Source organism: Labrus bergylta, chromosome 6 (genome assembly GCF_963930695.1).
Source record: "Labrus bergylta chromosome 6, fLabBer1.1, whole genome shotgun sequence".
Lineage (NCBI taxonomy): Eukaryota > Metazoa > Chordata > Actinopteri > Labriformes > Labridae > Labrus > Labrus bergylta.
Window position 1 is genome coordinate 8,066,354 of NC_089200.1, and position 21,069 is coordinate 8,087,422.

Below are 21,069 nucleotides of genomic sequence, written 5' to 3' on the forward strand. Positions count from 1 at the left end.
TCTGATAGAATCTCTGTTATCCTTTATTAGGGAAACTCCCTCAGAGAGCGAGAGGTTAACTGGGAGCTGGTTTACTGCACTCTCACTGGATTGTTGATTGTATCAGGCCAAAGCTCTTTGCAGAAGATAGCAAGCACATTGAGGATTGGCCTGGATCCCTCCTTTTAAATCTCTGCAGCATCCACCTCTGCCAAATGCTGGCCTGTCTGCACAGAAGGGGACACAGTATATGGAAAGAAAACTCTGTGGCTTTCCTGGTGAAACAAAATGAACACTTTAATACGGCATTGTGCTTGGAGGCCATACACAGAGCTGGGGTTTAACAAATGAGACCACTTTCCATTGCCATCCGTGAGCTGCTGTTCTGGCATGAGGGAAGAGGTTTTTGTTTATGGGATGAATAAAAAAAAACGAACAAAAAAAAAACAGCGGTTCCTAGAGGTCCAACTAATCCCGGCTTTACATAAATTAAAAAGTGAGAAAATGTGCGGACAAGTGAAGTGCAAACATGCTCCGACTAACAAGTCAACAAATCTTGAGGAGACAAAAAGAGGGCAGCCGGCAGAAGTCGAGGGCGGTTCAACAGTTCAAGAGTTCAGTAGGATGATGTAGAAAATAAAGTTTACATACATACAGAGTTCTGTCTGAAAATCGTCTTTCAGCCATTATGTGCAGAGCAAGAAAGGACTTGTCCATTCCAAACATGGAGAAGGTAATAAAGTTCCTCCTCAAGTGTTCATCTCATCAGAAGAGCCACTCCAGCGAAGACAAGAGCCCATCAGTCCCCCTGTCCAAATCTGTTCTTTCTGCCAGTGTGTTTGGCAGCTCTGCATCCAATCCAATCTAATCATTAACCCCTTACTTTTGTTTTCACTTCATGCGACATCCTAAAAAATCTTTATGGGAAATACAGACGCACATAAAAGTTTAAACCGTTGAAGGAAAATGACTTTCAGCATAAATTCAAAACAGGGTGGTAGGGGTACATTTTGGGAGTCTGTGTTGTATGCATATACGAGGTCAGTGTGTGAAATAAAGAAAAAAAAGGCAAGAGAATGGGAAGGAAACAAGCGACAGGTTTGGAGGAATAAGGGAAAATGCATCAGTTTGCATATAGATAAGAAATCAGATTCAGATATCTGTTTTACAGGTGCAAAGGTGTGTTCAGACCATAGACAGTTTTTAAGAAGTGGACATAGCTTCTTGCTTTTAAAGTGAAGATGTTGTCGAAGTACCTTAAACCTGCATTCTTACCAACAGCCAGCAGAAGGCGACTCTGTGTTTTTAACAGAAATAAGACAGACTGTACAGGGGAGTCTATCAGAAGTCCATTTTTCCAATGGTTTCATGGCTTAATTGTTAGTTTCTTATGCTCAGACGATTAGAATAATGTTCATCTTGTTTCCAGCTTCCAGAGTAAAGAGAGTAATATATAGATTAAGAAATATCAGAAAGCAAAGTGTGCTATAAATCGGTCTACTTGTGTTTGGCAAGTTGCGTTCAGGGCAAGTGAGACAGAGAGAGGTTAAGCAATCCAACCCTTATGTCTAAATACGTTAACTTTTATATCTGGAAAAACAAGATGGTGATGGCCCGAGAGCCAAAACTCGAGGCTTTCAAAACTATCATCTGCCAACCAGAGGGTCCCATTGTCCACTTCTGACATACAGTCTATGGTCGGGACTGAATTGGAATGAACTTGTAATCTTACTTTACTCACAGGATTTTTAAACAAGCTAACCATTTACTAGCAGCGATTAGACAACGAATGTGGAAAACGTATGCCGTAGTTGACAACTTCCATGACTGGACAAGAACCTGACATATATTCACATTACTTGTTGAACTCAAGCTCCCTGATCCACAGCTGTCTGTCAGTCTGTAAACTTAAAAGAACATATAAATAACAGTAAATAAATAATCTGAATAATACAATATACAAATATATATATATTTTGTACGAGAAATTGTTAAACTGTCCCACTGGGAAGAGGAAAATGGTTTCTATAGCAACTTATCTACTCAATGAAATCAATCAATTAACATCAATAGTGTCATTTTGCCACTAGTGGCAGCATTGAGAACACAGCACATCCGTCAGTGAGAAAAGAAGAAAAATGTGATTTTCAACTGATCTCACACGAAGCTGTGACAACAACCTCTTGGCATCTTTCGGGTACCTCTATGAGACCACACTATTATAGTTTAAATTGTTGGTACTTTGCATGAAGCCAACCCATTTCTAATAAAGTCGCTCCTGTTCTTTGCAGTTGGCATCCATGGATGTCAGATTTATTTGATAAGTTTGACCTAACCGAAAGATATGTTCAGGTTCCCTCTGATCACCAACCAAGACCTTGATATGTACTTCAATAAGATCAGGACTTTTCCAGCTGCCTCTACCTCCTACCTACCAAAGATCAACGTTGGTTCATCTATTTCAGCCCTTCCTTTTCTCCCACTATACTGATGTAAGCCTGGTATGCATACAGTAACTGTACACGTCTGACAGAGGTTAGTTTGCTACATGGTTATTCTTTCAAAACAGACAAAAACAGATCAAGGTAATTGTGTTTTCTCCGACAGGATTTTTCAGGGGTGCAGGTTAGTTTGTTACACCGCTATTTCATCCCCCAGACAGTCAGGAGTCCCCTGTCTGTTGAGAACATTGAGAAGCCTTACTGTCTCCTCGTCCGCCCCCCAGCCAAAGATCTCCATCGCCTCCTCATCGTCCTCCCCCTCACTGTCATCGCTGTCATCCGTATTCGACTCGTACTCCGAGGCGATACCTGACTCACGAAACCTGGCAAAGTCCAGGCTGCCCAAAGATTTGACATCACGGGACAACAAAGACGTGTCCTCGGATACCTCTCGACCTTTGATCTCTGGCCTGTTGGCTTTGAGCGGAGGGGGAGGCGAGGGGAGTCGAGGAGGCGGAGGCCCCTGGAGGAAACGGAAACACTCCAGTTTGAGTAGACACTGGTCCCTACCTAGAGGACTTCCCAGGGTCCCGTTGGAGGATGAGAAGGCGTTACTTGTCCCGTCGTTGGTGCCCAGTGCGGGGAAGTTAAGAGAAGAGACATCTGGTTTTGGTGTGGTTGGATCGCAGATCACAGGAGGTATCGTAGACCTGAAGGTGATCTCCAGCAAACTGTCCTGAGATCCCACTAAAGAGAGACGAGGAAAAAAGAGGGCGAAAATATGATGAACGATCAAAGGGAGGGATCTGCTAAAGAATAGATCAAACATAGCATATTCAAACTGTGCCTTGATTTAAATTCATCTGCTGTCCTCTCTAATCTAAAGGATAATGGCAGAAAAATAATATAAAAGACATAGATCTCTTTGAACCGTCTGGTGGGTAGGATTCTAACAGAATCAGTCACACAGTGACCAATAAATCAATTTGTGTTTTGTATTGGGTACGTGAAAAAAACAAACATGTTTCAAAGCATTTCATCATCATCATGGAGGCAGCTCTGTGACATGTTTTGCTTCCTCTTAAATAAGCAAACGGTTCAAAACAGAGAAATGTGCATTACAAGAATACTCCATCTTTTAACTGTCAAATGCGAACTCCTGGTCAGCATGAAACATGAAGAACGTTGTGTTTTTCACGCTGTTAAGCTACAGTCAAGTTGGAAACGATAGTTACAAGTCACAAACAGCATCTAATGAAACATCCACAGTAAAGAGAAAAGAGCTGAAAGATGCATAAGAGAGTTGATGGGGAGTACGGTTGTAAGCTGTTCAAGAGAAACAAAAGCCCCGTTTCCACCAAGTAGTCCGGTTTGGATCAGTACAGTTTGGTACAGTTCGGTACGTTAAACCCTTAACTTGCTTGTGTTTCCACACTCAACCGTACCCTTATTTGGTAAGCGGAGTGTAAGCCAGATGGAGATAGCCGAGTCAGCAATGTAATACATCTACATAGCAGCCCAACACATTGTAGCCCGTTATTACAGGGACAAAGTAAACAAGGGACCCTTTAGGGATTCGACCCTTGGCACCCCAACAGGAGGGTACCAAAAAAAAGTAGGATGTATGGATCCTTTATTTTGGGACCATTCCCAACTTTTGACAGTGGAAACGCCAATATATGAGTACCGTACTGAACCAAACTGAACCGGGCCGCTTGGTGGAAACGTTGCTAAATTTAGGACCCTGAGTTTATTCAAATAAATTGCAGAGTAGGTTCCAAATCAAGGCCAATGGGAAGTCTGCAGAGGGCACATACTGTACATACATATCTACATTCAATTAGTGGTTTTAGACATTTCTGTGAACCTCGTTGTGGTCCATGGTTTTGCCATGTTGACATAGCTGTGACATAGCTGGGCCTCAAAGCTGCTCTTTGAGGAGAAATGTAACTGTGGGTACTGAAAGTAAACTCCACATAAAAATAAAAAATAAATCATCAGAGCCTCCTTTAAACATACTTGTCATGTCTGATATTTAAAAAATATGCCTGGATGAGTGTTCCTCCAAAGAATGTCAACCTCGAGCATGGGATCCCTGCCATTTCTCTTCTAGCCAGACAGACCTCGTTTCATGCTGTAAAATTGAAGAGGATGCTGTAAAAAAAAAAAAGGCTGTGAAATAGACCTTGCTCATGCTGGATACTTTCTTTTGTGAGAGCAGGAAAAGGACAGGAACTAATAAACCAATGACTACTCCTTCCTATTCAGGGTTTTCAATAAGCCAAGCTAGTGAGCTCGCAGGCACAATCCCACGACTCTGAAACTGACACCTCAGTCACAGACGAAATGCTGCTGTGATGATTTCATTGTGTGTGTGTGTGTCTCGAGAAAGGTATAGTGTAGAAATGTGTTGGAAAGCATTGAGCCTTTGGAGGGTATTAGGCCATATAGTAGCTAATAATGCTATAATTACCTAAATAAGTGAAAAGAAAAGAAACTTTGGATCTAAAGAACACTATTCCCGACCTTATGCAAAATGAAGTTCATTCAAAACAACCAACATTCAAAGGTGGCAATGACACAACTACTCCCTCTGCATCCCTGAAATGTTGGCAGATGAGATAAAAGACAGCTTTTTGCAGGGTGACAATTGGAGGGCACGCAGGCCGGACTGCGACTGTCTGTCTGAATATGTGATGAACAGGTTGCGCAGCGTGTAGAGCTGAGAGGAAAGTGACAGAGGGGACAGGGGAGGTGGTGGAACGGAAGAACGCCGACGGAGTGGTGGTGAATGCTAAACAGAGTGTTGAGCGGTTGATGTAACATCAGAAACTAGTCTCATTTTGCTGCTTTGGAGGTTTTCCATTTAGAAGGGTATATAGATCTGAAGTACCCTCTGTCTAAAGTGTACACTTTATGTCTGCTCCTTATCGCTGTAGGTCGGGGCGCGCTGGTGGCGCAATGGTTAGGGCCATGTATTGAGACTCTCGTCTCGAGCGGTAGGCCCGGATTCGCTTCCACCCGTGGCCCCCTTCCGCATGTCATTCCCCGCTCTCTCTCCCTGGTTTCCGACTCTATCCACTGTCCTCTCTCTGCATTAAAGGCACGAAAAGCCCAAAATAAATCCTAAAAAATAAATAAATAAATAAATCTTATCGCTGTAGGTCATTGTTAAGTATGGCTGTGTGAGTGTATAGAGTGGATGTTCCCTAACAATGGTCATGTGTACTTACCGGAATAAGGCAATTCAAGATGCCTATTGCCATCTTTGTCCTTCTTCCATGTCTATCTTTTATGTCTGTTATTGCTATGTTACCTCCACAAATAAGTCCATTTTGTCTGCACTGTTGGTTTGCTTTTGAGACAGTTATTCAGTTCTGCTGCTATGTTCACCTGAGAAATACTAAGAAGAAGAAAAAGGCTTGCCTGTACAATTGCTCAATGCCACGAAAACTTTATGAAATCACATTGCTGGATACGCTGTCGTCGACTTCAGCTTTCTGCTCGACGTACCCGCTGCAAAATATCGTATCGAGCCAACAAATACCAAAAAAAAAAAAATCTAACCGTCATATTTGCTTCCTCCCCTTCCTGCCATCCCAGCTTTGCTTGTCAACCATTTGATTTGTACATCTTTATTCAAAAAGTAAAAACAATCAGACACTTCTAGAGTCCCTCAAGAGGGATCCTGCGTAGCACTAGTGGTACTTGTACCACAGCTTGAGAATGAATGTTTCAGTGCACAATGATTTGGTGGATCACTCCTCCTGAGTGTTTCTTCATGTTTTCGTTTTTGAATTGGGTCAAGTTGCTTTGACAAAAACCTGTTGCCCGTTCCACATTTCCCCTTTGAGGATACTTGCTTTTTCTTATTTCCTTGTTGAAGCTAACAAACGTCTCATACACAAAATTCTCTTCATTCATATCATGACTTTTTTTCTTCTTCCTGTTTATGAACATCTTACATGTTGACAGGAGTGCATAATGTGTTTCTAAACTCACTGGAGTGTGGTCCGGACATCTTGGTCTCCAGCTCCTGGATCTGTTTAACCAGCAGGGAGATGTGCTGCAGCAGGTCTTTGTTCTGCAGCAGCAGCTGGTGGACTCGAGCCTGAGCCTCCAGGCGAGCAGTGGCCTCTGCACTGAGCTGGTCCTTCAACAGATGGACCTGAGTTCAGAAGAGAAAGACAGAAGCGGAGGTGAAACATGGGGGGTTAGGAAGCGGTGCAGAGTGGAGTGTATTCAAACTTTTTTTGTCCTCAGGTACGGCTCTTAAATCAGCACCGCTGTCCCTTATCTGAATTCTACAAACAAATATTGCTGTGTGATGTACACAGCAATATTTAAAGGTGAGGGTCAAACTGTGTTTGCTCTTCAAACATCCTTTGCTTGTCGAGGAAATAAAGAAGTGAGTTCTGTTTGCTTTAAATATTTGAGTAAAGATAAACAGGTGAAATAGAATACACGCTTTTATTCAGCTCATGTTTTCCTACATGGCAAACATTAAAAACCGGTGCTCTGAGGGGAGCTTTTTATTCATCTGTCATCTTTAGACAAAACCCTGATTTAAACCAAAGGCCTGCTGTGGAAGCCTCTTCATCAACTGTAATCTTTTCTATCACAAACTGAGTGTTAAGTTGACATTTGGGGAAAGTACCACAAGCAGCAGTGAAAAATAATTGAACGACAGGATGAAAACAAACATTAACTGTTGTTAAGTATGATGCTTGTTTGTGTGTTTTTTTTTTTTTTAAACCAGGTAAATCATCTGTAATTACAGCTTTTCACCACAGACGTCACCAAATGTACCAGTTAGTGTGCTTATTACCATAATATGTTAAAGGTCACATTTTTAGCCAGTTTAAATAAGTCTCAGAGCTCCAGAAAACATTTCTAAGAAGGGCTCGAGCCGATCCCAGCTGTCATTGGGCGAGAGGCGGGGTACACCCTGGACTGGTCGCCAGCCAATCACAGGGCTGACATATAGACAACCAGCCACACTCCCATTTAGAGTCACCAATTAACCTAACAAGCATGTCTTTGGACTGTGGGAGGAAGCCTGAGTACCCTGAGAGAGCTCATGAGCAGGCACGGGGAGAGCATGCAAACTCCACACAGAGGCTCTATCTGATGGGGGATTCGAACCAAGAACCTTCACACTGTGAGGCAACAGCACTAACCACTTGCCATTTCTGCAATCACGTCATTACAAATGACGAACAAGCCCAATCCACTGTATGTGTAATGTAAGAGTTATTTATTTTATTTTTTTGCTGTAATGAGGAAACAGGGAAGAAAAGTTGAAACACTGATCAATGAGGATTCAGATGAGCCGAAAATGAGAAGTATAAAATCTTAGATTACAGAGAAGAAAATCAAAAACACACAGTATGACAGGCTGAATTAACGCTCACATGAAAAAAAACTTGTGTTTTAATTAGTCTCCTAAAGAGCTCATATCTATGAAATATGAAAGAGGCACATGGATAGATCTCTAAAGGGATAAATAAGTACACTCTTTTTAAATAAAATATTATCTTTAATGGGAAACACATCAAAAAGCATGTATTTTAAAATGTAACTCGTTTCATCTATTATCTAAATAAATAATGAGGCGAGAGGCTGCGGGACGCTGCTGACTCAGCTCAGCAGGTGGCAGTGATTGATCAAGCTCACAGTGTTTTTACCGCGAGTCATTTATCAAAGCTCTGTCAAGAACATTCAGACAACACCTGAGTGTTTATACAGTCAGAGCAAAACAGATCAATCAGTGACAACGCGGCCAATATGTGTGAAAAGGCACCTCATAAACATATGCATGAGGCTGAAGTCTGATGATCAATAGACTTGGACGAGTTTAATTTACAGCACTGAGGATGAGGCAGTTATCAGTTAGATGCTGAGTGATGAGATGTGAGTTTAAACATGTTTGGACTCAGACTCAGTCTTGACATATGGATGGTTGATTTACAGAACCTAAAGGCAGAGCTGGTCGTTCTGGAAAGCTAGCGAGGTTTGAATTGTAACATCTCCTCAAGGCTCCATCTGAACCCACCCTCTCCCCCGGGGGCTCCTTCAAACGCAATGGTTATCACAGCTACGTTTTTTGGACATCACTCGTTAGACATTTTTTACACATTTGCACTCCTGAAAATGTCTAGGAACTAGAACATACTGGTGAGCAGATAAGAGAATGAAGCAGCTTCACCAACATGATGCCGGATGCCCATCAGTCGCATGATGTAAAAGTCATCCCCCTGCCTGCTCACTCAAGGTGAAGACACCTGAACATTTCCTGCTGCGTTCACACATCGGTCAAACCAAACTTTTAACTAGGAGGATGGCGGGAAAAATCCAGGTAAAGTTAGGCGAAAAAATGTGCCCGTTGTTTTTTCACCCAACAGTCAAATTCGTATTTAAAAAAAATCGATTTAAACTTTTTTTTTTTAGTTTTTTTTTTAGTTTTTTTACTCGCATCAAACACAATCTGAGGAAGACATAACCCCTTTCAGCCGACTGATTCTGGCAGACCAAACACTGCTAAAGGATGTCACTTGTGATTCCTTTTTTTTTTAGGGCAATGTGCATCTATACACTAAGTTTCTATTTTTCAGCTCCATCATTTTCTGCTTTATCTGCATCATCGTGAGAATTTATTGCATTTTTTTCTGCATGTTCAGCACCTTCTTTATCATTTAAAAAAATCTCAATCATCTTCAAGAGTATCTTCATCATCTTCATTTTCATCATCTTGATCATTCAACAACAAAAAAAATGCAAACTGCTCACATCACAGCTTTCATCAGTCAGTTGTAAGCTCAATTAGGCATCAAGTTAACTCATGATGCAACAGATAATGACTTGACATTTATTTACCTGGAGTCCTGAAGATGATAACGTTGGCTGTCTTATGTAAAATGTCGATTTCTTTACGCAACTATTCCTTCAGCCAAAGGCAGTTTTCCCTTTCAGACAATAAAACAACCATGACTGCTCTTAGGAGTATTCTCTACTTTGTCTGTTATGTCATTAGACAACTCAACCCCTCTGGTATTATAATCAGCAGACTTAATGATGATTAAAGTTCTAATATTGGATATGTGATCTCTTTATATGACGCACACTTTCAAGCAGTCAAGCTGAAGGTAATGGAAAGAAACACGAGCCTACTCGATCCTGTAATGACTTTGCCTTTTGTAGGTGTCAATAACATTTTTATGACACAGTAGCAGAGCTCAAGTTGCTGCTGTGATCCTCATGCAACCTCAATGCCTCCGTCTGCAGCTGTGGGCAATAAAACACAGACTCTATTTCAATTAAACACTGAAAGGTGTAAAACTTCCATTACTTTCTTTTTATACGAGGGGGTGCAGGAAAAAGACACCATTCATTTAGGGCACACGTCCAAATACACACACTCGCTGCTCCCCCACAGTCTTTCCAGCAGCAATGACTCTCTACTCTTCTTCCTCTCTGTATCAAATGTTAGAGTCCCCACCTCCCAACTTTTTCTCACGCCTCCTACCCTGAGATCATAATCACTTTCATCAGTTTCAAAAGGAGACATTTTCAAGGTATCAAATGAAAGCCCGTTTATTAATGATATTCTGATATGAAGCGATGGATTTCATTGCATTAATGACCCTCGACTTCAAACATGGTCATGCAGGATTTCATAGGTCAGCTGTTGAAGAGTGTTGAAGATGATTTAATCCTTATACAACATAAGTTGTGGAGAGTATTAATATATTAATTGATAAGCAACTGTCTACAATACTGTCGCTGGTGGTCGAGCGGTTAGTTAGCACGCCCCATATGCAGGGGTTGTAGTCCCCGAAGCGGAATAGCCCAGGTTCAAATCTGACACACTTGTTCTCACAAAAAGACCTTTACATCAGCTATCTTGTAAGTAACATGGTTTTAATTCATATTTGCAAATCTAATTTTGACAAGCTAAAAGTAGACAAAGCCTCACGCCCCCTGGTGGTGGTCTGGTGGCTTTAAAAAAAATAAAAAATTTGGGAAACCTTATTTTAACAAAAAGGCTTATCTATGTAGCTTTCCATTATGAGCATTAAGCAGAAAAACAAACAGACAGGCAAGCAATGCACCACACTTCAAACACAACAACTGTAGACCAGGGTTTAACACTTCTGAAGCCGTCACAACGTTTCCTTCTCTTTCTTTAGCTGCTGCTTTAATTTCAGTTAAAACGTTATGATTCCTGATTGAACATAAAAATAGATCACAATCACCAGAGTGCGTCTGAACAGGTGCACACCAGCTACCCGGGACATTAGTGGGCCGCAAGAGTAAAGCAGAGAGCCGGGAGGAACGAGGCCTCACGTGGAGGAGCATGTCATAACTCCTAACGGCCCCCCGGTCTCTCGTTTCAGTCTGATGTGGTAACACAGAACTCGTTACCGTGGCAGCACAGAGGCTCTCGGCTCTTGACGTCAATGGAGACACAAATCAAAGGACAAACTACAAAACAAAGCGTAATTGGTAATTGAACAAAAGCCCAAGGTCACCTCAGGATTCCCTTTAGAAAACGTTCCAGAGAGTCCTTCAGCGGTTTTATATTAATGATTTAAAGCAAATATTTATATGGATGTCGTCTGTTGCTGTGCATGTTGTTGGTTGTGTGCCTCTAAGTAGCATATTTATGACGAGGGTTAATGATGTACTCGCTAAAACGTCTAACCTTAGTGTATTTTCTTCTGATAATTATTGCTCTGCATGCTTTTATACCTTTTCAATTTCATTTTTTAATCAAAATTTCTTTTTTCTTTTTGAGTGACTGTGTTCAACAGTCAAGGTAGTACAAATCAGAACAACACAGTCTACAGAAAAGCTGGAGTAGACCATTTTTTTGGAAAGCAATATATATATTTTTTTTTACAGCTACAGCTACATTTTTAAAGCGCTCGTTCGGATAAATTTTAACCGCTCACCACCACGTGTGAATGTGTTCTGATGATAAACTTTTGAATTGCTGTGGACAAGCAAACATGAAATCAAACACTGACTTGTCGACAGCTTTTCTAAACATTCTGGATTGTTGCCATATTGTTTGTAGGTGATCATAGGTGACCCTGTTTTAGAGTGTGGGTAACTTATCATCAGTCAAACCCATATTTTGACATAAGGGGGGGGGGGGCAGATGAAAGGAGCAAAGGGGTGGAAAAAAACAAAATGACCACAGCTGAAAAATGTGTGCCCAGTACATCCTGATCGTGTTTTTAAAAGAGAATGATTTTCTGTTTGTGGTGGTGGCTGACCAGTCTAGAGAAGCTAAGCCAACTTGCTGCTACCGTTTCATAATCTCTGCTAGTTTCCTCCCCAAAGCATTTAATTCATTATAAGGAAAAAGGATGAATGATAATCATCAAACTTCTTTTTTTTTTCAGCCAGAAAAATGAGTAAATATTTGTAAATTTAGTGGACTAATGATTATTTCAGCATTACAGAAGAATGTTACTCTACCTTTAAAAAAAACAAGTTCATGAGTTGAGTTCCAAGTTTATATTGATTGAACTTAACATAAAGAACGGGTTGTTTTGGGGGAATTTCTCCTCCTCTTGACTTTCGTTTTCTGTTTTAAAAACATGGTGTCCATTCGTATAAAGTTGAGGCGACTGTGGGTCAGCGGTTGAGTTGATGTTCTTCACTGGAAGTCTGAGAGTTCGATCCCCAGCCCTTGCAGTCACATGTCAAAAGCTGTTTTCACACACACACTCCTGAAACTTTCAGACAGACTGCCCCTGTAATCCATGCACCTCACAGTGGGAGACTACTTCGGCTGGACAGGAGGGGGCGTGGCAAGGCATGACTTAAGAAGGAATGACGTGAAAGGGACAGACAAAAAGCATATATGAGGGTGTAGTGAGAATCGTTGCCTTCATATCAATGCTGCCACATCCGCTCCAACCAACTTCCTGCGAGAAAATCTACCAGAGGGCTACGAGGAGAAAGGCCGGGCAAGATCAGAGGGGGGAAATCTGGCTGTTTGCGGTTCACACATGAAGCTCATGACGAAAACTTCAGAAAGTTTTCCGGAGTTCAGAGACTGAAGCCCAGATTGCTCCTGCTGCATAGCCAGCGCCAATGGCGGTTAAATGCGTGTGAATGGAGTATAACTGACAGGCCGGTGTTTATGTAGCACCCTCTGCCATCAGTGTGTGAATGTGGTGTGAATGAGTGCATTCATTATTTTCATGCCTCTGTCTCTTCCCTTTAGCCTCTCCCTCTGGTTCTCTGTTTTCTGTCTTGGACTTGTTTTCAGCATTTAGTCCCCGCTGTAATCAGAAGACAGTGGTGCAGAAAGAGGCTGAAGATGAAGTCAAAATTCAAAACCTTCCGTCTCAAGACCGGCCTCCTCCCGTCTGTCCGATCGCCAAGCCAAAAAAAGTGTGGAGGAAGACATCCATCTGCTTCCATTATCCTTGCACTTAAGAGCAAATGGAGGTGATTCCAGACTGTGCTGGGGCCAGGCCTCCTCTGCAGACCTCATTTGTTAAGACTGTCACGCTGATGATGACTTTGGCGGTGTAATTTACAGCTGACACGATCTCTTCTCCCCGCTACAGAAAAAAAGCAGAGCTTAGCTTGGACACATGCTGCCCCCGCTCACTCCTCTAATAGCACATCAGACACTCCTGCAGGGTTTATACCGAGGCTTTGGGAGCAAGTGGCACCATTTGTCCCGATGCTGTCCGTGATAAGTGTCTCACGGAGCTGCACTGAAAAGGCACTGAGTAATTTCATGCACACACACAGCAGTGAACAAAGCAAAAACAAGCACAATATAAAAGAGCGAAGTCATTCTAAAACTCAACAGAGCTTGACTTTGTCGTCTGGATATTTGACCAGTAAGCAGCAGACTGTGTTATTGTGGTGCCAAACAAAAAGGGACATTTCTGATCTTGACTCTCTCTGAAGTAAAACATTTGTATCTGTATAAATCAAACGAAAAAATTACACATTTACTTCCTTACTATCCTGTGTTGGTTCATATTGTGTCTGATTGTTCTCTTACTAAACCATTAGTCAAGCTGTTGAACAGGTCTTGGCAAAAAAACACAGGGTTAAACAGTAATCACCACCTACACAGTTCTGTTGAGAACAGTCGTGGTCACTGCAGCGTCTTGGCTTTCTCTGTGATTGTAAACATCTATTTTATTTGACAGTCTATGCAGTCCTCAAATAGGAGGGTCAGTAACTTTTGACCATTGCAGTATCCACATTTTGTGAACTATTAACACCAACCATGACTTCTAAACGACTGCAAGAAGAAATACAGGAATTCCTTCAAATACTACGGAAGCCCTAAGAGGACATGGAACCATCCGTTTTATTTTACTTCGTTTTCCTGTGATTAGGAGTAAATTTCCGTCGTTCTCTCATTATCACAGAATTTATTCATCTCGTTATCTCGGGATTACAAAGCGTGTTTTCTTATGAATCAAGTAGATTTAAGTAGTTTTCTTGAAATCTCAAGATACTGACTTTAAGATCATGGGAATAACTAGTATTGGTATACCGAGATGACGAGACAAAATAAACTGGCAGCTTGAGAAGAAAACCGAAATGTGGCTTCTGGTTTTCTCGTCCTGTCGGCAGGAGATCATTAGGAGGCCTAATTAACTGTTCTTTCATGGACTAAAAGGCAGGAATAGACTGCCATAAAGATAAAGATTTCAGTGTAAATCCACATAAAGGAGACAGGACACCAGGCAAAACCAGACTCTCGACAGTATAACAATCCCCTTGTAGGTCACAAGTCAAAGAATTAGGGGCGAAATTGTTGACACTCCTTTGAAAAGTTGAAGAGAGCAGCCCTAACCCTTCCTAACTAAAGTAGCGCCCAGACAAAGAGCCAATTAAAAAGGTGCTCCCCTTGCGTTTTAGCCGAGTTGGTCCCTCGACAGTTCACCTGCAGCTTTCCAGTGTTCTCTGCCTTCTTATCGGAGCGTCACCAAATTGAAGGAGCTTCAAGCAACTCAAACAACTCCTTCAAGCTTTAATTAGGCGGCAGCGTCGCTCTTCCATTTTCATTGCTTTCTTTGTTCTAAACTGTTCCCCAGAACAGCCCAAGGACACATTTTCATCTTCCAAACTCCTTCTCTTAAAGCAGTTTAACGTTCCCCCCCCGCCCCGAACCCCATCTCCTCAGTTCTTTTCAGAGCAAAAAGCATCTCTTGTCAACTCTTTTGAACATTAAAAACGGGGATTGCTCCATCTTCCTACTTGGTTTCACACAAAAGTGATTCAGCCTACGACTAGAACATACAAACTTTAACTGTATGTCTGTTACTCAAAGCAACTGAATCCTCATGTTTTAAGACTTACTGGAAAACGCTTTGCAACTACCACTCAAAGAGCACTTGGTACTTCATATGGAGACCAAATTGGAGCGTAAAAGAAAAAAAAACCTCAGGATCTTGTGGATCATCTTCTAATCTTGTCAAATTGCAGAACTCCCAGCAAGTGGAAATAAAGCAGTTCAAATGATTCCTCCATCAGACATGACTGTAAACAGTGACTCCCTCTTTCTGTGTAAGGGGATTAGGACCGTCGCTGGTGCGTTGTGCGACTCCACAGGCCTTGTTGCTGAGGATGTACTCTTCACACAGGATTACCATCATCGCATTCCCGGCCCACGCCAGGCCCCTTTTGATGTGGCGGTGTTTGAAACCCCTCCAACACTGTGATGTCTCTGTTCTCGCCTCAATTTTTTTGGAAGGGTAAAAAGAAGGGGTGAATGATCGTTGTGGTGGTGAGACGATAAGGAAACTCTTAGAAAAGCACTTAACGCTTAGTATTGGGGGATGAGAGAGCGCTGAATGTTTCAAGAGAGAAACAGAAAAGTCCAAGAAAACGGCATGTGAGAGAGAGAGAGGGCGGGAGCAGTATGTGCAAAGCAAAAAGATTGACGTGACTGGCGAATGAAAAGGGAAGTGAAAGAGAAAAGGCAGGTGTAGGAGGCAGGAGAACTGGTTGGAGGGAAGACAGGAATGAGAAGGAGAGGAAAATATTACAAGTTCAAAAGTAGGGGAAGTAATGTAGGATTTAAGGAAGACAAAATAAGGACTGAAGGAAAGATGATTAAACAAGGTAGACGAAGAGATGGCAAATGTTATTAAGCAATGATAGAGCTTATTTATCTTCATTAACCATCGCCACCTCCACTCAGCCCTGAATGAGACGTGTTGGCAAGCTCGCTAAATTACCACCATATTAACTCTGACCTCTGCTCGGGCTCTGCAGCAGAGTTCAGCATCCAGAGTTTATATCCTCTTGCTGGGTTTGGTCACAGAGTCTCTGGAGGTTGTTTGATTTTCAATGGTTCCAAGTTGGCCACTTTTGTCTCTTAAGCCTGGAAGAAATGTCAGGACTGAAGGTTTGTTTGGTTAACATTATTAATGTCCAGTGTATACTTTTGGCTTCTGGCCTCAGAGATCCTAGAAATAAATTCAAATATTGAAATCCCAGATCTGTGGCGATGGTGTTATAGTGAACTCCACCGCAGGTCAATTGTCTTTCAAAACTGTCATCACAGCTTTGCAGCCGTATCGATTCTGTAACACCTGCGATCAATACATGTATTGGCAAGGCCCACATGACGATGTATTGCCATTTGGATTTTTTGAGCACAGCGCCATCTCCTGCAGCCATATGTTGATGGTCCTCCAGCAAGACACTTAACCCTACATTTCTGATGGACATAGAACACAGCAGCCTCTGTGTGAATGGGTAGGTGTGACCTGCAGTGTAAAAAGCGCTTTGAGTAGTCAGAAGACTAGAAAAGTGCAAGCTCCAGTCCATATTTCATATCCACCTTGTGACATCAAACATTTTTACAGTCCGCTTTAGCTCTTTCCATTTCAGATCCGTAGGGAGTTCCTGATTCTGTGGAACCAGAAGTTTCTTATTTCACTTCAAAATAAATCCTGTAGTTACAAGAAAAACAAGATAGCAATGGCAAAAATACCAAACCTCCAAATGGAAATGCACAAACCACTGTGTCACAATGTCTAGGTCCATTTCTTATTTACAGTCTTTCATTGAGAGCTAACTCAGTAGCCCCGTAAACGCGCCACTAAGCCCTTCCTTAGTAGCCCAGTAAACACTGCTATCAGATGTTTATGACTGACAATCATTTGGATGATGCACCTGATCTGAGTTTGTGAAAATCTAAAAGGTCTTTTACTTGATGTTCAAACAGCTCAGTATAGCTGGTTTGTTCCACTTATCTTTGCTTCTAACTTGTTGTTTTGTTTTGGTGGCGTTGTTCAACAACTTGGGACAGAGCTGCCCTCCAATCTGTAAAAGCACTTGGGGGGGGGGGGCCTGGTGTTCGAATTTAATCAAATCATGACTGAGCTGGAGAGTTTGTGATCCTGTGAAATGATGTCAACACACAGTCGAGACACTTTAAAAGCCAGAAGAGTGAAAACAAAACAACGTCAGCCTATTTTCTGGAGTGAAACTGAGGCAAAGTCACCGGGGAACATGTTCTCTCCCCCCCCCCCCCCGCCCCACACACACAAAAAAAACATTATGAGCTCTCAATAACACAAACACAGACATACACACGCCCGAACACAACAATATCATAGAAGCACAGATGAAAAGCCAAACATTATCCTTGTGTGTCAGCCAAGTAATCACTGATTCAGCCTGTTACTTTCTACTGTTTGACCTTCAGTGGTGAAGGACAATTCCCCCCCCCCCCCCCTCATTACAGCTGGTTAGAAGCAGCCTCAGGCAAGTTTAGTCCGACCTGTTTGAGCAACTTTTTATTTGGGAGAATGAGGGAGGACTCACAAACAGTCGAAACAGTCACTTTCCTCTCATAATAAACTCTTGGTCTTAACAGCTGGTGGATTTGCCTGGAAGTAGCCTGTGCCACGTTTAAAATCGGAGGAGCCACCACAGATGCCGCCTCAAAATCCCAAATTGTAATTGGCTATTTTCCTCGTCAGAGGCAGAACTTGGGATGATTAAATATTTGGGCTGTGTCGCATAAGGCTGCTGGTAGCTTTCTTTGCATTTCAGTGTAGGACAATATCTTCTCGTCAGTATTTTAAATTGCGGCTTTGAACATATATCTTATTTTTGGGTCCTTTAAGAATTAAGCTATGAGCGGTGCCAGGTAGCCTGGGCCGTTATGTTGTGCGCCCTCATGTATGGGGGCTATAGTCCTCATCGATCAGCCCTTGGTTTGATTCCAACTTCCTGTCTCTCTTCCGCTGTCCTATCTAATAAAAACAAAAAATGCCCCAAACAAAAAAAAAGACTTTGAATAGTCATGTTTTTTTTGTGTTTTTTATTTTGTGGAGGTGTTCATGCATTTACTGTAGAGATAGGACAGTGGATAAAAAGCCAAAAATCACAGACAGAGAGATTTGGGAATGACATGTGGGAAAAAGGAGCCACGGGTCATATTTGAACCCGGACCGCCCGCTGCGAGGACTACAGCCTCTATGGGGCATGAGCACTAACCACTTGGACACTGGCGCCCTATTTTAGTTTCCTTTTTTATTCACTGGAGTGTTACATCTTCTAGATATTTTTATGTTTATCAATTGAAGATCTAAGATTAGTGGAGATAAAAATGCTAAAAAAAAATTTAAAAAAAATGCTATTCATTCCTGTGTGTGTACAAACTTCTTGCCACCCCTGCATAAGTCAGTGGCTCAGTTGGGCCAGCCCAGTCAGAAAAATCTGGATCCGCCTCTGCTTCCCATTACATTCACTTAACAGAAAGGTGTGTCTTTGTGCGTTCCTTAATTGAAACATGTGAATCGTCTTTGTGTGTGAGATTGTGGGTGTTTTCACAGACGTCAATCATCATGGAGGTTCATAGCTGTCCAGTAAAAAATAATGTTTTAATTAGTTTTGGTTTAAATGCTTTTAAATATACTTGATTCAAGAGATATAACTGAGAGCTACAACTGCATAAAGCATTATAACTTTCTAAACTAATTGAGATGCAGAGTGGTCCCTCTTTAAAAGCAGCTCAGGTCAACCCCACTGTGGAAACCTTTACTAAATGGCAAAGGAGCCAAGGTCACACAAAAGCACCCTCAGGGTAGAACAAAATCATGTGAAATATTCCACTTTAGGTGAAATACTTCCAGAGCAGTTTTTTAGATCTACAGCAGAGCAGCCACTGACCGCTGGCCTTATCAAAAGTATAATTAATGATATTTATGTCTGGGCACGATCAATCCAAAATGTGAGAGCTGTCAGTCGGAGCCGCAGTCTGCCCATCGTGGTTCGAGGTTAAGACAGAGGCAGAGGCTGCTTCAGTGTGACAGCCGGTTTCATCAGGACCCCCGTGTCTGTCTGAGGAAGCTGTGAGACGTCTCTGTTTAACTGTCTGGGACACTTCTGGGTCAGAAGTTTGCGTGAGAAAAAGTGTTGTGAAATTGCAGTTTCACATCTCGAGGCCTTTTTTGCAAGCAGCAGGCTGACGAACTGCATATGGGTGTATGCGTGTGTTTGTTGATTAAGCTCATACCGCCTGAAGCCATCGCTGTCACACGCCACCTCTCCCTCTGCAGCCGCTCAGGCTCCGTGATAGCAGGCTTTATATACTGGGTTGAACTTGCAAATAACTTTTTAAATGAATTCACTTTGTAAATGATTCCTGAGTTTTTCCAATTGATCTTGTTTCATTATTTTTTTTTTTGTTCAATGCAGTGTGGTCATGGTTGCTAAGTTTCTCATTTAATACAAAACTTTGAGAATAATTTCTTGTGTTGGGATAAAGTCCCGCCTGTATCCTGTTCAAGTATAGATAGAAGTAGAATTGATTTAACAGATGGGTGACGTCACTCAGGCTTCGTCCATTAACATTTACAGTGTATGGTTACCAAAAAGACCTTTGGGTGCAAAAGCAGCAAACGATGCATCACTGACTCAGGCGTGATGCAGCTCGTCTGTATTCACGCGGACTCAACTGAAGCCGTGCAGCTTCATAAAAGAAACACAGCGGCCGGTCTAACGGTTCCCACAGCAACACACAGTGAAGTCAAGGTTAAAGTACCACTTATTATGGTAATGCCCGTCACATTATCAGCAGGCATTGAAGGAATCTGGGTTGCAATCTCTCTGCAAACAGGATAAATGCAAAGTGTGAAATGCAAAACCTAAATTACCACACAGTCAGATTTATAGCTGCAGTGGAAGGTTGCAAAACAAATTCATAAGACGTATAATCAGATTTTTTAAATTAACTGTGCATGCTCCATCACAGATACTCTGTTACTGCCTAAAACCCTTCCCGCTGCCACTTGGTAAACGCAGCAGAAATCTCAGGCAGAATCTATAAAATATGTAAGACTCAAATTTGATTTACTCTCCTTCGACTTTGGTCATTTGTCAATGATAAAAAAAAGTTATCATGTGAAAAGTGTGCTTTTGTGTTTTTGTGTGTGAGATGCACCTGTGCCACAGCCACTTGTGTCTGCTGCTGCTGCTGCTGGAGCTGCTGTTGGAGCAGCTGGATCTGGTGGTGGACAGAGAGAGGGGCAGGTGGTGGTGGCAGCGCACCCGACGCAGGGAGCAGCATCCTGGGGCTGGAGATCAGCAGCGAGGCCTCCTCTGAAGACTGACACTGGGGAGAGGAGAGAGAGAGAGAGAGAGAGACAGAGAGAGAGACAGAGAGAGAGACAGAGAGAGAGAGAGAGAGAGAGAGACAGAGACAGAGAGAGAGAGAGAGAGAGAGAGACAGAGAGAGAGAGAGAGAGAGAGAGAGAGAGAGAATTTATGTGAATATTCGGAGCAAATCAAACATTTTACAAAGAGCCACAAAAAAGACGTCAATTTTGGAGCAGTTTGTCAGAAGATAATTGCCACCTTGAAAGAACTTTAATTGCACAATCCAATAAATTATTATTATTATTCATTTTTGCCCATTTTCTGCTGCTGGCTGAAATAATTCCACTGTAATTTAAATCTCCATTATTCATTCAGGCTCATAATTTGCTAAATTTGGGCAGAAAGTTTTACCACACACAGTTCCCCTTAAAGTAAGAAAAAAAAACAAACAGTTTTTCCAAACTTGTGTTGACAAAAAAGAAGTTACAAGTGTGATGGTGATAAACAGAAAAATAGAGAGAAGAAACGACTGATGAATAAATAAACATAATCAGGACAAGAAACAGCATCGACAAAAAGCCTTTGAGAACAAGACATCGTCAACAGAAGCATCTGAATCTGAAATGTGGACTCGTTGATGAGTTGAACCAGTGTGAAACGAGCGGCGCTGAGAATGCAGATCGGCAGCACTGAAACTCTCCACTCAGACTATAATGAGCTCTGGGACTCAGTTTCTCCGTCATCTAACGCCATCAGGCATCCTAATTGTTTCATGGCTCGAGTAGCCGGTCGCACGCACTGTGCTCTCTCCATCTTTCAACCAGGAGAAAACATGCTTTGATTATGCAGATATGGCGCCTTTATCGTGGCTGAAATAAAGCATTAGCACCTTTTTTTTTAATGACGTGAAATTGAAGAATCAAACCTATATCTGCCTATACATCTGAAGGAACCCGTTTTAAATAAAAGTAGAAAATATGATGATATATTATACTACTTCCTGTTGTTTGTTTTTGATGGATATAGGATTAAAGCACTC

General features: G+C 42.0%; 1 protein-coding gene across 1 annotated transcript in view; it reads right to left on the reverse strand.

Moving 5' to 3' along the window:
* Positions 1 to 21,069, reverse strand: part of nos1apa (nitric oxide synthase 1 (neuronal) adaptor protein a) — a 187,375-nt gene that overhangs the window by 31,286 nt on the left and 135,020 nt on the right. Inside the window, exons 8-10 of the mRNA XM_065955664.1 lie at positions 19,876 to 20,046; positions 6,423 to 6,588; positions 2,991 to 3,167 (exon numbers count right to left, since the gene is read on the reverse strand). Of these exons, the coding sequence (XP_065811736.1) occupies positions 2,991 to 3,167; positions 6,423 to 6,588; positions 19,876 to 20,046 (514 nt within the window). The remainder of the gene's footprint in view (positions 1 to 2,990; positions 3,168 to 6,422; positions 6,589 to 19,875; positions 20,047 to 21,069) is intronic.